This window comes from Phallusia mammillata, chromosome 3 (assembly GCF_965637545.1).
Source record: "Phallusia mammillata chromosome 3, kaPhaMamm4.hap1.1, whole genome shotgun sequence".
Taxonomy (NCBI): Eukaryota; Metazoa; Chordata; class Ascidiacea; order Phlebobranchia; family Ascidiidae; genus Phallusia; species Phallusia mammillata.
This window is the reverse complement of record NC_137254.1, coordinates 5,553,277-5,567,040: the sequence shown is the minus strand read 5'-3', so window position 1 is coordinate 5,567,040 and position 13,764 is coordinate 5,553,277. Positions and strand designations below refer to the sequence as shown.

General features: G+C 36.2%; 1 protein-coding gene across 1 annotated transcript; it reads right to left on the bottom strand.

The window, feature by feature from the left end:
• Positions 1-3,526: 3,526 nt before the first annotated feature.
• On the bottom strand, positions 3,527-13,531 carry LOC145218556 (uncharacterized). The gene is made up of 4 exons (XM_080085973.1): positions 13,363-13,531; positions 11,824-12,541; positions 5,118-5,299; positions 3,527-4,317 (listed from the first exon to the last, which is right to left on the bottom strand). The coding sequence occupies exons 2-4, from the start codon at positions 12,509-12,511 to the stop codon at positions 4,090-4,092; spliced, it is 1,098 nt and encodes a 365-aa protein (XP_079942099.1). The 5' UTR covers positions 12,512-12,541; positions 13,363-13,531; the 3' UTR covers positions 3,527-4,089.
• Between the last annotated feature and the right edge of the window lie 233 nt (positions 13,532-13,764).

The window sequence follows — 13,764 nt, the reverse complement described above, 5'->3', positions numbered from 1 at the left end:
TGACACCGTTGGTAGTTGCAGTGACAATAGCGACGAATATCGATCGGGATTCGGGTTTAAATGCTCTGGACCATCGAGGCAAGGTGCTTGTGCTTTGCCGCAAGCAAACGTCTATGATTCAGTGGCACAATGTTCTGATAAATCTGATCTTTGTTTCGTCAACGGACAGTTCAAATGTTTTCAGTGCTTGGATAAAAGGTTGGTCATATCACCGAAGCAAGTTTGCGACGGTACAGTGGATTGCTTTGATATGTCAGATGAGTGTTTGTGTTTGAATCAGACCTTGTGTGATAATATTAGGGGTACTTGTCCATCAAACCAGATGCATTGCCAAAATAAATATGACTGTTCGGACTCAAGTGGGAAGTTGTGCAACTCAAGCGTGCAATGTATTGATCAAGTAAACACGAAATATTGTTCTTCTACTGATATTTCTGAACAAACACCGTGTTTGACAAGTAATCTTAAAGGCCTTGGACTTGACGAAATATTCAAATGTGCAAAGATCGACAACGAACTGTTAAGACATAAAGTTAAGTTTTTATTAGATATTGGCATTGAGGCAGAAATTTTATCAAACTCAATCTGCGATGGAATAGTTGAGGACGCCCTATGGTCAACAGGTGAAGTAAACTGTCCAGACATGTTCTATTGTTACTCATACAATAGAATTAACATAAAATTTACTCAAGTTTGCGACGGAAAAGTCGATTGTGACGACGGCTCAGATGAATTTCCAAAACTTTGCAACAAAACTCGTTTTTACTGCAAAAATGAAGATAGGATTTCTATTAACAAAAATACTGTTTGTGACGGAATTATCGATTGTGACAATGAATCTGATGAAAGCAGATGCCGTTGTGAAAAGGAAAGATTTTATTGCACAAATAAACAACCTTTGTCGGTTGAATGGAAGCTGGTGCAGAATGGAATTCTGGATTGTTCAGACGGAAGTGATGAATGTGTGAACTTAGCTGGAGACGCCTTTGCAGATGTCAACGAAATGATTGCCAATCCGATATACCGGGCAATTTTCTGGATAACAGGTGTGTTAGCCTTAGGAGGAAACTTGTTTGTGTTTATTGCAACTACTCACAGCCTATGGAATGTAGACAGAAACGAAAACGTTTTCATTAACACTTGTGTTTTTATTCTAAACCTCTGTTGTTCAGATTTCCTCATGGGTGTTTTTCTGCTTGTAATTATAGTGCAAGGAACTCAATTTTCTGGCTCTTATTGTATGTTTGATAGGGAATGGAGATCAGGTAGTTTGTGTTCAGGACTTGGGGCTCTTGCAGTAATCTCTTCTGAGGCATCGGCCTTTACTATGACAGCTATGACTACTTTTCGACTTGTGTCAATCTTTAAACCATTTCTGATTCAAAATGAAGGCGTTTGTCGAATTTTAATTGCTGAAGTATTTTGCTGGATTTCCGCTGTTGTTTTGGCAATTGTTCCTTTACTCCAAACCACTTCAGATTATTTTACAACTGATGTTTGGTTTCCAAACAATATTTTCGGAAATGATTTCGTTTCAAGAGAAAATATGTCACTCTTTGCAGAAAGAATTGCCAATGGGAAACTAGAGAGCTGGACTCATGTGAAACAAGTTATTATAAAGACATTTCCTCGCAACCCAATCAAAGGGGAGTTTGGATATTACGGAGAAACAAGCGTCTGTATGCCACGTTTGTTTGCCACAACCAGTGAATTTGCTTGGGAATATTCAACTTTCCTCATCACAATCAACTTTCTTATGTTCATCTACATGGTGGTTGCATATGTTCTCATCTACAAACAGAGCAACCACATGAAAGGATCAAGAAGCACTGATATCAGCTCAAAGATGCAAAAGAGAATCTCGAGGTTGATTTTGACCGACTTCTGTTGCTGGATTCCAATTTGTGTCATGGGATATTTGAGTATTGGAGGAATCAAGATGCCACCAGATGCTTACGTGTTGAGCGCTTGCCTGTTGCTTCCAATCAACAGCGCTCTTAATCCCTTGCTTTACTCAAGGACAATAGAGGATCAACTTACTAAAGCGAAGAAATGGCTGGGGAAGAAATTATCGTCTCTACTGGCATCCACGTATCGGTCATCGGATGTGGCTGTGAGATATAATATTGGTGCAGGGAACGAAAGCGACAGAGTGATTGAGATTGTTGAATGAAAATGCAACCTTCTGTTTGGTCTTACCTGGCACCACCAAGTCTGTAATTTTCCTGTCATAATGTATGTTATCATTGCTGTGGTGTTTATCGTGCACACGCTCGTGTGAATATGTAAAAATGGTTTTAGTGGACTGCTGTTTTTGTATTTTAACACCCAGGGAATATTTTTGGCCAAAATGGAAAGTAAATAAGATGCAGACAGTGTACACTGTTTCGACCTATAAAGTCTCATTAGTGCAGTTGGTGACAGGAGATTGTACTTGACTGCCAAGCAGTTGCTTAGTCATGGTAAACCAGTTTCCTCTGTGGTTTATGCCCAGTTGTGGCATCGAACAGGTTATGACTTTTCAGCCTGTTACTTTCAACAGTCCTTTAAATGGCTACAGTAGCCAATACGGTGTGTGTCTTGCCGCCATAGGAGCTGATTAGACGCGGCGTACTTATCATGTATTTACATTTAATGTGTATTTGATGCTTTTCCGTGAAAGGTAAATGTTCTTCACATTTTGTTACGTTTAATTTGTGAATGCAAAAAAAAGCTTCCATACATGCACAGTCCTTTGTGGTTCATTTGACAAATGGATCAAAAAATCTTTCTTTGAACTTAATCTAGACTAAATCTGTTTTCTTAAAAAACCTAGAACTATTTCCTTAGTTCTGAATGCTCTCATTGTAACACTCGTGTACCACATAATCAAATTATCCTTGGCAAAAAAAATTCCAAAATATTTCCTACGATTTGATTAGGCCTTTAATTCCAAATTCCATACCTTTAGTTTCAGCATTATAGGGAAATAATTTTAACACTGAAATCTATTCCCCAAAGAGTTAAAACTGTTTTACTTTTGCTATTTTGAACGCTCGTATTTGATATTAGAAGCATTTAGGAAAATTAAGATAGCCATTACATTTTTAAATACTTTTGTTAATACACCTTCCGCTAGATGGGGCACTTGGGTATAATCTGCAGCAAAAGAGAGAACAGAAAAAAACTTATTTCATTCAATGTCGGTAATTATACATGATTTCACATGTTTTTTTGTTTGTTGCTTGACTTTTGTATGTACATCATTATTCGTTATGGTAAACTTTGCATGTCACTTTTAGGAACATCTGTCATCTTATCTATTTGCCGGGTAAATAGTTTATTCATGAGTTTCTTGAACATTTTCTGGTCAATGTTTAGCTTTCTTGACAATGCCTAAGATACAACCACGTTTGTCTCGGATTTGGTTCCGCTTTTTTTGTCACAGCCTAATTGCATTTATCTGTAGCATTGTGTCGTCTTTTTTCTGTTGTGCGTTGTTGAGTGAAATAAACTCAACTTAATTTAACTAAATGAAAAATCAAAGTTTTCATAACGCTTCATGTTTTCGATTTTGAACAAGCACAGATAATATAATACAACAAATAAAAATTCCCTGGACAACATCTTTTGCACTTGGAAATAAAACACGTTGGAGAAAAAAGAAATAGGTGCGTTTACCACAAAAGTAAGGTAATGTACCAACCAAAAGACAGCAGCTTTATGCAATAGGCGAAATTGACGATAATGAACGTGTAATGTTTTGAGCAATTGTTATTTAGTGGATTTCACATCGAGGTAAAAGGATGAGAGGTAGGTCTTTACGTATATTGTGACGTCACAAACAATCCTGAGAAACTGGATGAGAGATTAGTATTTTGCAAAATTGCCATTTTCAGCTTTATGTTAGTTCCTTGTTTAAGCAAATAAAAGACAATAAACTAAAATGGCGTGTGTAATGTTTAAGCCTATTTTATTGGAACAAAAAAATGGAAACACAAAAAACAAATCAAAAAGTGACTTAAAATGTCAAAAACTTTGGCCAGTGTAATCGCATGACAAAAATGGTTTTTGATTTGTCAGATTCTAGTGAGAAACCAAAACTAAAAATCACGTATTGTTATTGATTTCGGATTTCACTGATAATGATGTCAAATTTGAAGTATTTTTGTCGGCATTTGTGTTGTTATTGTCACATGTTGTTTCCCCAGGAAAATTTGAAATATTTCCGGATGATTTTCCAAGCTTGTCAAAGCCTTTTAAGGTTTGCATTTGTTTTTCGGCTTCTTTGTCTCTTTTTTTCTGTTTCATTCGTCGGTTTTGAAACCAAATTTTGACCTGAAAAAAAAAAGGAATCTATAAACACCATATCACACGACAGACTAACATTTGGCTAATTAAATTTCGATAGGTTGCGCAAAGAGCATTAACACTTATTCAAAACGGTATATCTTCAAAAATTCTGACGGTTTGGGATATTAGGGTTGGGGTGGAATATGAAAACTACAAATTCTATAAAACTAACTTATTGAATAAAAAACTTAGTTCTTGATGCAAAATTTTCAGAAACTTGTTTAACGGCTGTACATTAAAAACAACTTTCTTTCATTGACTGGGCATCTGACTTTCGCAACTGTTTTGAATAAACTTTTTCGTCCTAAAAGATAGAGGATCGTATTTTGCAGACCAAGTAGGCGTATGCGTCTAGCTGTTAGATTTTTAGTTTTCACCTATGAGGCACACTGGTGCCCGTTGGTCAAATAAAAATTTGTGATTTTGCTTTTGAACGTAGCGAAAATAACACTTGATTTATTCATAACAATAAAATACCCAAATCAAATTTTACCAAATTTTGCAAAGAAAGTTATGGGCTATATTTGACTGATTTTTCCTGAAACGTTATAAAGTACAACCATGTCAAAAAGTTTTGAGCAAAATAATTCAGCGGTTAAAGGGTTTAAAAAATAATTTTAAAGTGTGACGAATGCTGAATTTTTGTAAATTAAAAGTAAGTTTCTAATTTTTTCCACATATACTAAATCCAAACGATTTTAGTGTGGATTAAAATAACAAACGTTTTAACCTTAAAAATGTACATTTACCATAGGTTTCAAAATTCAATACAAACGTATAAATACCTGTGTTTCATTTAAATGGAGAGCTGCAGCTATTTCGACCCTTCTAGCTCTTGTCAAATATTTATTGTAATGGAATTCTTTTTCCAGCTCGGTCAGCTGTTTTGTTGTAAAATTCGTCCTGCCGTTTCCTAGTTGGTTCCCGTAACCAGAAAAATCCGCCATTTTGTTTTGCGTATAATATACTGCAAGTAAAAAAGAACATTTTTAAATTCAAAAATAGTAATAATACAAAGGGGATGAAATGTGCAACATTATCGATAGTTTTAAATTTTTTGCAAGTTACGCGCTATTAGCAAAACAAAAGATGCTTTATTATACATGCAAAAGATAGTTTATTATCACATGTATTTTTGTGTGCGAAGTTAATTTTAAATTTGGTTCGTTTATTTACCAATAATTTAGAAACAAACTTTCCTTTAGAATGAAATTTTCAAATTAAAGTATTTGACCAAAGTAAAAGCAAATATTTAAAGAACAAGTACTGTTGCTTTTATTCTGGACGATTTTTTGCTTATAGAATTTAAAATGTTCATGCAAAAAAATGGTCTTCACAATTTGTAGCATAATCTTATGAAGTTTAGAAGAAATGTTAATTTAAGTCAAAAAAAGATATATTTAAGCTACGTTGCCTTGGAAAAATTGTAATTACCACCAAAAGCAATGTATTAAAACATTAGGAATTAGAAATCTGGCCAAACGTGCGATATAGGCCTACGCAGTATTAGGCTTTAAACAATATAATATAAATGCGTTAATTTCAAAATCTCTAAGGGGTCGTTCAAACTCGTTCATCAATTTTTCCAACGCAATTAAACACCCAGACACGCGAACCAATCACTCCTTGGGGAAAACGCACATTATGACGTAACACTATCGTAGTATTGGCGTCATAATGCCAATTATTTGCGCACAATACGCAAGGGGTTGGTATTAATGTTATTTGTTATCGATATTTTTATGTAATATTTGACTTTTGCCGTGCGGTGTACGGCTGGTGTTATGGAAAAGCTTGTCAATAAACGTGATGGAATATGCTATTATTAAAATCATTTACTTAAAAAAAAAACGATTCCCGCTGTGTGGTGTTAAAGGTCATGTAACCCATAAGTTGATGAAATCAATTAAATTGTGGAAAATAAATTGACAATGTTGGATAATAAAAAAAGTAATGATTAATTTTCAGTTGTAATTTATAGTTTATATCTAAACGAAAACTATATATTGACATAGAAAATTGCCTCTTAAAATATGCCATTAAAAAATCTTCGTTTAAATGTGTAAACATTAAATACTGGCACAAGGGTGATCTAAACGGAAGAAGAGCGTCCATTACAGCCCGTAGTGATCTTCCTTGTTTGTCTAACGCGTCCCGGGGCCTGTCAAGTGGGTAAACATGACCCCAAGAGGGACCCAACAGGGGGCAACGGACCCCAGCATAACGGAGAAACAAATTAATCAAAGTCTAAGAACAGAAGGAGGCATTGACTGAGCGAGTCATTTGATTTACGACGGAGCTGTCCTATAGTTTACTTAGGGCAGGTATTTAAACAGTTTGTTTTTGAGGGTTTAGTTGGTGTGCCCTTTCATTAATAGTTTTTTGGAAATCCTGTAAGGCTGACGCTGGCGTTAGGTGGTTTAAACACGTTTTAATGTTTGTTTTCAACCAACAAGGGCTGCCTCTGATAATGGTTTTCACAATTTTTTGTCCGCCATAAAATGAATGTAAAGATAGAGGTGTTTGTTATAAGTTGCTTCATTCACTTAGTATGAGGTCAAACTTTTTATAAACTTATAAGTGATTCTTTTGCAAATGCATAGTAACAAAATCACTTTATTTGTCATTTAATTGTCATTTTATTTGATTTTACTCTAAGTTACGTTAAACACGCCAGCAAATTACCATCATGTGGTAATAGCCTATACCAATTAGAATTTAAATTAGACATTAGCTTTTTCTCATTCAAGAATTGATCGCTTTAATTACAAATAAATCTACGTGCAGTTTTTACTCATTTCGCTACACAAGTACCTACAACGAGGTTTTTTAAGTTTTGTGCAACTGCATTTCAATAAACTCGGGTACTATGTTAAAATATACACGGTTCTTTAAAGCATGCAGATAGATTTGTGGATGTACAAAATTCTATGGTTGATTGCACGAAAATTGTAAACCAATTTGCATACAAACATATGCCTTTAACAAGCACTATGGCTGACTGCACGAAGCTAGTTAAGAAACCCGCTTTAAGTGTACAAAGTTGTGCATGTAACAAGCGCTATGATTAACCCCACGAAACTGGCCAGGAAAATCTGTGCATGTAACAAGCGCTATGGTTGACTGTACGAAGCTTGTTAGGAAACCCACTTCGAGAATGCAAAACCGCTAATGTTACAAACGCTATGAGTAACTGCATGAAGTTCGTTACGAAACCCACATTAAGCATGAAAATTGGTGTATATAACAAGCGCTATGACTTTCAAGAAACGAAGTGTGAACATGCACAAGCGTTTATGTCACCAACGTTATGGTTAACCACACAAAGCTCTTTAGTAAAACCTTGTAAATCCAGGTATACAGTTAATCATTAAAATAGTTTGAAACGTGTCTGAAGCATGAAAAGTTGTCCCTGCACAAGGACAAACAGAAGCCGTTTTTGTCGACATAGAACGATGGTCTGTGATCAATCAACAAGATAACAGACATTGTTGGAAGCCCAGTTGTTGTTTGCTTTGCCTAAACGCCGAAAACCGCCGATTTTTTACGGTTTTTTGTCAATTTTCTCGCTTGACTGCAGCACAAGAGGCGCGCGAAGCCAGAGTGTGGCGTAACAATGGGCCCTGGACATTTGGACAATGGTTCGGTCATAACGCTTGATGATTCGCGCCTTCCGAACGGTCAGCGAAAGGACAGAGGAGTTCGTGACCTTTGCAATAGACTGCCTCAGGCAAAATCGTCTGCTCTGGTCTTATTGCATAACTTTGAATTGAAGGATGTAAAATTTATTTTAAAACCGGAATTTGTTTCAATTATTCTTCTGTATTATATTTCTATTTTTTGAAAAAGTACGGGTTATTTAAAACTTTACTTTCAAATATAAAATCTCTATTATGTGAAAATACTTTACTAATAGCACGAAGATCGTAATGAAACCTGCATTAAGCTTCCAAAATTGTGCCTGTATATGCGTTTTAAACATGCAAATTCGTGCATGTGATATGTGCTACAGTTGACTGCACGAAGCTCGTTAGAAAACACGGTGTTGGCGTGCAAAGTCGTGCATGTCGCAAGTGCTATATTTGCACAAAGCTCGTTAGGAAACACTCTTTAAACTTGAAAAGATTTGCATGTAACAAGTGCTATAATTGACTTCAACAAACTCGTTAAAAAGCCCGCTTTGATCAGCAAAAGTGCACTGCAACTAGCGCCATTGTTGACTGCATAAAAAGCTTGTCCAATTTAGTAGCTTGGCAGTTATATAAACGTAAACAAATCAGAAATTGAATCAACGCGTCACAATATCGCCTGGACAGGTGCCAAAAGTTACGTCATAGTCGGAAAAGCAAGTCTAACTAATTACGAGTCGGTCTCAGATTTATGAGAGGTCAAAAGTTGAGAGGCGTCATTTCTAAAACACGCGTCGTGGTGCCTTGTTTATATTGTTACGCAACAAAGTCAATTAGTGACGGGCTTCTTGTTGCGTCATAGTGGCAAAAGCCAGTGCAGTGACATTAGGCTAAAAGTTCATGGCGAAATATTAGATTAAAAAAATAAAAAAGTCTCTAAACTTTCGTACTTTTCATTTTTTTCAAATATTTTTGGGCTTCTCTAATTTATCGTTAGCCAGAAACGAATACTTCAGGGTTTAAGAGGTGAAAATGGTAAATCCATTTTAAAAGTAGAAAATTATTTAGAATACCTTTCATTGCACCAAACAACAAAGCATAAAGCTACTTGATCATGTACCTTAGTCAGTACATCCGTTTTAAAAAAATATGTTTTGGGGGCCTGTGGGTGAACCCTTGGGACTTTCGGGGTCGAACTTCGCATCAAGTATGGATAAATAATAAACATCTGTGTAAATTCAAATAAATTTGAAGCACTCTTTCTTTACCAAACGAGCGTTACAAACCAGCATTAGAAAAAATACGGACAAAAACAATATGTGTCCTCTTCAGGGAAGGGGACCCATAAAAACATCAAAAAATATTTTCAGACTTAGACATATGTCACTTGACTTTATGATTCACGCGAATGACATGCGCACCCAAGCGTAAACTCGTGACCGCGCGCTGACCTAAGACATCGTGACGTCATGTTACGTAATGTTCCGTGACCTAAGACAGATGGAAAGTAACGAACCCAATCAAAGCGAAGTTTGTGAGACATTTAATGAAAATTTAATCGTTTTTTGTTTCTAATATGTTTTAAAGTAACTTCGAATACAATTCCTTTGTTAGTTTCTATTAAACTAGGCAAATTTTTAAATTTATAAAAATGAATTCGACAAATCGAAATTTGAACCATTTAAAAAAACGTTTTCTTTATGGTTACAGGCTTTAGCCTTCAGCTTGAGTAAAAAAGAATGCAATAAATCATCTTAATATGACCTCCAAACCACTATATTTGGTCAGAGTTGTAAGTCAGGTCGATTTTGGGCTTAAGTTCAAATAAAACGGACTTGATTCAGACTTTACAGCACACTAATATAAGTTTTTGTAGAAATTTCACTTCAGTAACTATAACTTTAGGCCCAAATTCGGACTTTATGGCGAGCCCAAGAACGGATTTAGGTCAATATTTCAGACCTTTTACATCTCAGTACTCGATCAGAGAAGCAAATGGTTCATCTGTTCGGTTATAAAATCGATAAACTCGTAATGTGTTTTGTAATTCGCACAATTAACCGGCACGCACAGCGTTCGTGTGAAATTCGATAGCCTCCCTTTGTGTCATGTAGGTCGTAAACTTTAAAGGGACCGTGTGACTTTAACGTGTTGGGAAATTTAGAGTGATTACATGCATGAATTTGCACGCTTAAAGCGGGTTTCCAAACCAGCTTCGCGTAGTCAACTTTAGCACTTGTTCTATGCAATGCTTTGTACGCTATGAGCAACCACAGTGCTTGCTACATGCATAAATTTGCACACCTCAAGCCGGTTTCTTAACGAGCTTCGTGCAATCAACTGTAGTGTTTGTCACATGCACGACTTTGTACGCTCAAAGCGGGTTTCTTAACTACCTTCGTGAAGTTAACTATAGGCGCTTGTTGCATGTACAACTTAACATGCTTAAAGCGGGTTTCTTAACGAGCTTCAGGCAATCAACTGTAGTATATGTCACATGCATGACTTTGCATGCTAAAAGCGGTTTGCTAACGAGTTTCGTTCAGTCAACCATAGTACTTGTTACGTGTAAAACTTTGCACACCAAAAGCGGTTTATTAACGAGCTTGGTGCAGCCAAACGTAGCGCTCATTACATGTTTTTGTGACAATAAATCCTTTTTCTAAAGAGCTTCGTACAGTTATTAGTATAGCGCTTGTTACATGTGCGGCTTTGCACCCTAGAATGGTTCCAAACGAGCTTCGCGTAGCCTATTAAGACCCGACTTAAAATGTTCGTTATTACAATTTTACAATGTCGCTAAAAAACAATCCATCAAATATTATAGCATATTAAACTTGCATTGAACCGAATAGTCTGCACAATGAATATGACATCACAATACGTCATAAAACAGCTGAATTTACATTTAGGGTGCAGTGAGCCCATCAAACAGGACCGACATAAAATCAACTTTCAAACGCATTTTCTCCGAATTGCATCCAATTTCAATTTGTTGTTTGATGGATGATAGCAGATGACAGCCTCAGTGTGTGGCGTTGTTATCGTTAAATCGGAGTAGAGCAAGGTGATACCACCGTTCGGGGGGTCGCATAGGTTATTGACCGTTTTGCAGCCAAATCGGAGACGGCTTTCAAATTGCGCTTTTTCACGATCTTGATAACGGTTACCGAATGCAGACACCCTTCACACATTTATAATGGCAAACAAAATGTCTTTTTGTACGATGTTTTTGTCGCTGTCGGTGGTAATACTAAAAGCCATTAAGTTAAGTTAAACTGTATTGTACATATTTTTAAAGTGTGAATTTAGTATACGCTTAAAAACATTCTTGGTCCGTACAGCATTATTTTTGTGACGTTTCGAAATTGACAAACAACGTAAAGTATATCGCTTTTAGCCTTTTGAAAAGTGTGTTTGTTTTGAAAATTTTTTTTTCCTTTTGAAAATTTTGAATTTTCCATATTTTTTCCAATACTCGCATTGGTTGAAGTTTGAACATGACTATTTTTTCCTCATTATTAAATTCTATTTCAGAAAATAGGTACGTTTGGCATCCGCATTATATTGAGAGGATAGTTTAAAGTAAAATTGCAAATTTTAAATAGCCAATGTACAATTGACTGATAAAAACGTCTAACCCTTTTTGAAAAAATGGATTGGTTCACTAACGTTTAAATGTTTACTTTGCAGGTATATTGGGATAATTAGGTTGAAAGTTAAATAGGCAGCAAATTTAGTTCTGTAAACTAATTTTCAAATTGTTAAAATTACAACGCAAAAACAAAATGGCGTCGACCACTTCCGTCAATGCATTTCACCTCAGAAAAGTTTTAAAAAGATTTAAAAGATTAATATTTACCATTTTTCGGTGGGTTTCGTTTGATCTTCATCCAGTCGTATGTATTGGCGGAATCGGTGGTTCCTTGCTGTTGTTCTGATGCCGAGCTGAAATTGATATTCGGCGGGGAATTGCGGTCGTGAACTCCGCAGACTGACATCGTTTCGCCAGATCCCATTTGTGCACAATCATTTCCATTTCCCGAAATCAAACAGGAATTGTATGAGGCATAAACGTTCCCAGGGTGATAGTTACCCCCGTATAACGCTTTGGAGTTGCTATACGCTTCTACATTGGGGTAATGTGGGGCAATGGGGTACATAGAAGCATTGGGGTTTGGTGCTGCCCCGTGGATAGCCCCATAATATTGATTTGGACCTGGGTACCCAAAACCTGGATTATAGTTTGTAGTGGTGGGATGCCCATACACTGGGTCTAAAATCTGAAGTCCATTGGGGGTTATAGGGGAATTTTCGGGGGATGTACTGGTAGGGCTGGAATCGTGGGTCGTTTGAATGGGGTCTGGGTTAATTCTGACGTCATTGCGCGTGTGTTGGGGGGCTTCGTCTAGTGCGCATGCGCTGTAGCAGCTAGGGGCTGACCCCACCGCTGGGTCAATCTCAGGCGAGGGAGGTAGATGGCGGTGCATTCGATTGGAGTAGAGATTATTTTCGGGGTTATGAATGGGATATTCCATATAGGAGTTCATGGCTGGGTTGAAATCCAATGGAAAAGTTTTCTGTGAAAAAAGAGAAGTTTTTTTGGCACTTAGTAAAATTTAATACGGACTTGAATAGAAGAATACAACACTTAGGTACACAATTCACGGTTTTCACGAGAAACAAACAAACCAGAATATTTGTATAAATATGACGTTTCGACAACAACTTGCAACTTGGTTTTACATTCATTCATTTAAGAATGACCCAAGTTGCTGTCAAAACGTCGTGTTTTATACAAATATACTGGCGTGTTTGCTTCTCGTGAGAATACAACCCAATATTCAACGTTGCAACAACCGTATACAAGTTTAGTAGCACATTTTGCCATGTTAAGAAACCAATTACCTATGATAGACCACTTTTAATTTATTACAAGACCATGATGGCTCATTGCACTTTGTTTAGATTGTTTTGGCGGAAGCGTATTTTTGTCGATTTGACCATACAAAATGTGTATTGCCCTGTTTTTTAAAATGGTTTTGAAAAGTTAAAGTATAGCAGATGAAATAGTAAGTCGCTTAGTCCTGCATTATTAAATACCTGATCTAAATGTCAAGCTTAAATTAAAAAATGGCGGTAAAAAATGACCGTAGTTGGTATCGCAATATGGTGAAAGTCCAAAATTGGTGGCTTAGGTAGTTTATAAACTTCCATTTTTTTAATAAATATTATCCTATATTGCATATGTCTTGAGCTACTCAAACTCCTTGACGTCATGAGTATACGAATTTCCACATTATGATATCATATTGCTGGTTTTGTGACAAAACATCTTCGGAATGTTTATGGTATTTTTGCAAAAAAAAATTGCATTGGTCTACTACATTTAAATACAAACCTTTCCTTTCGTCTCCAGATTCAGGAAATGCGACAACAAAGCGCTCAATTTTTTGACCTAATGCGTTGTTGTCCACTCTTTCAATGCTTTTCCGCAGTAAAAAGTTTCAAATAGACAGTGCTTATCGCTAGTTTACTGTACCTTGTAAAAGACATAATACGCATACATTATTGCAAGAATAAAGCTATAGTGATGAATTGCAAGTTTCTTTTCATTATTCTATTGTTTTCTGTTACGTGTTCTGTATTCGATCTATAGAAAACGACGAATATTTATGCAGTAATCAGACACGAACGGTATTAAATAGCTTTTTCCACTTTTTTTGGTTGAAAAACTTGTAACGACAGTGTAGTCACAAAAGATTGTTAAAATAGTTGCCAAAAATATAATCATTTTAGTGTT

Coding starts and splice junctions, on each gene's coding strand:
- LOC145218556 (XM_080085973.1), bottom strand. CDS start 12,511: ATGAACTCCTATATGGAATATCCCATTCATAACCCCGAAAATAATCTC. Junction 5,300..11,823: donor ACGAAACCCACCGAAAAATG/GTAAATATTAAT, acceptor TTTTACTTGCAG/TATATTATACGCAAAACAAA. Junction 4,318..5,117: donor TCCATTTAAATGAAACACAG/GTATTTATACGT, acceptor TTTTTTTTTCAG/GTCAAAATTTGGTTTCAAAA.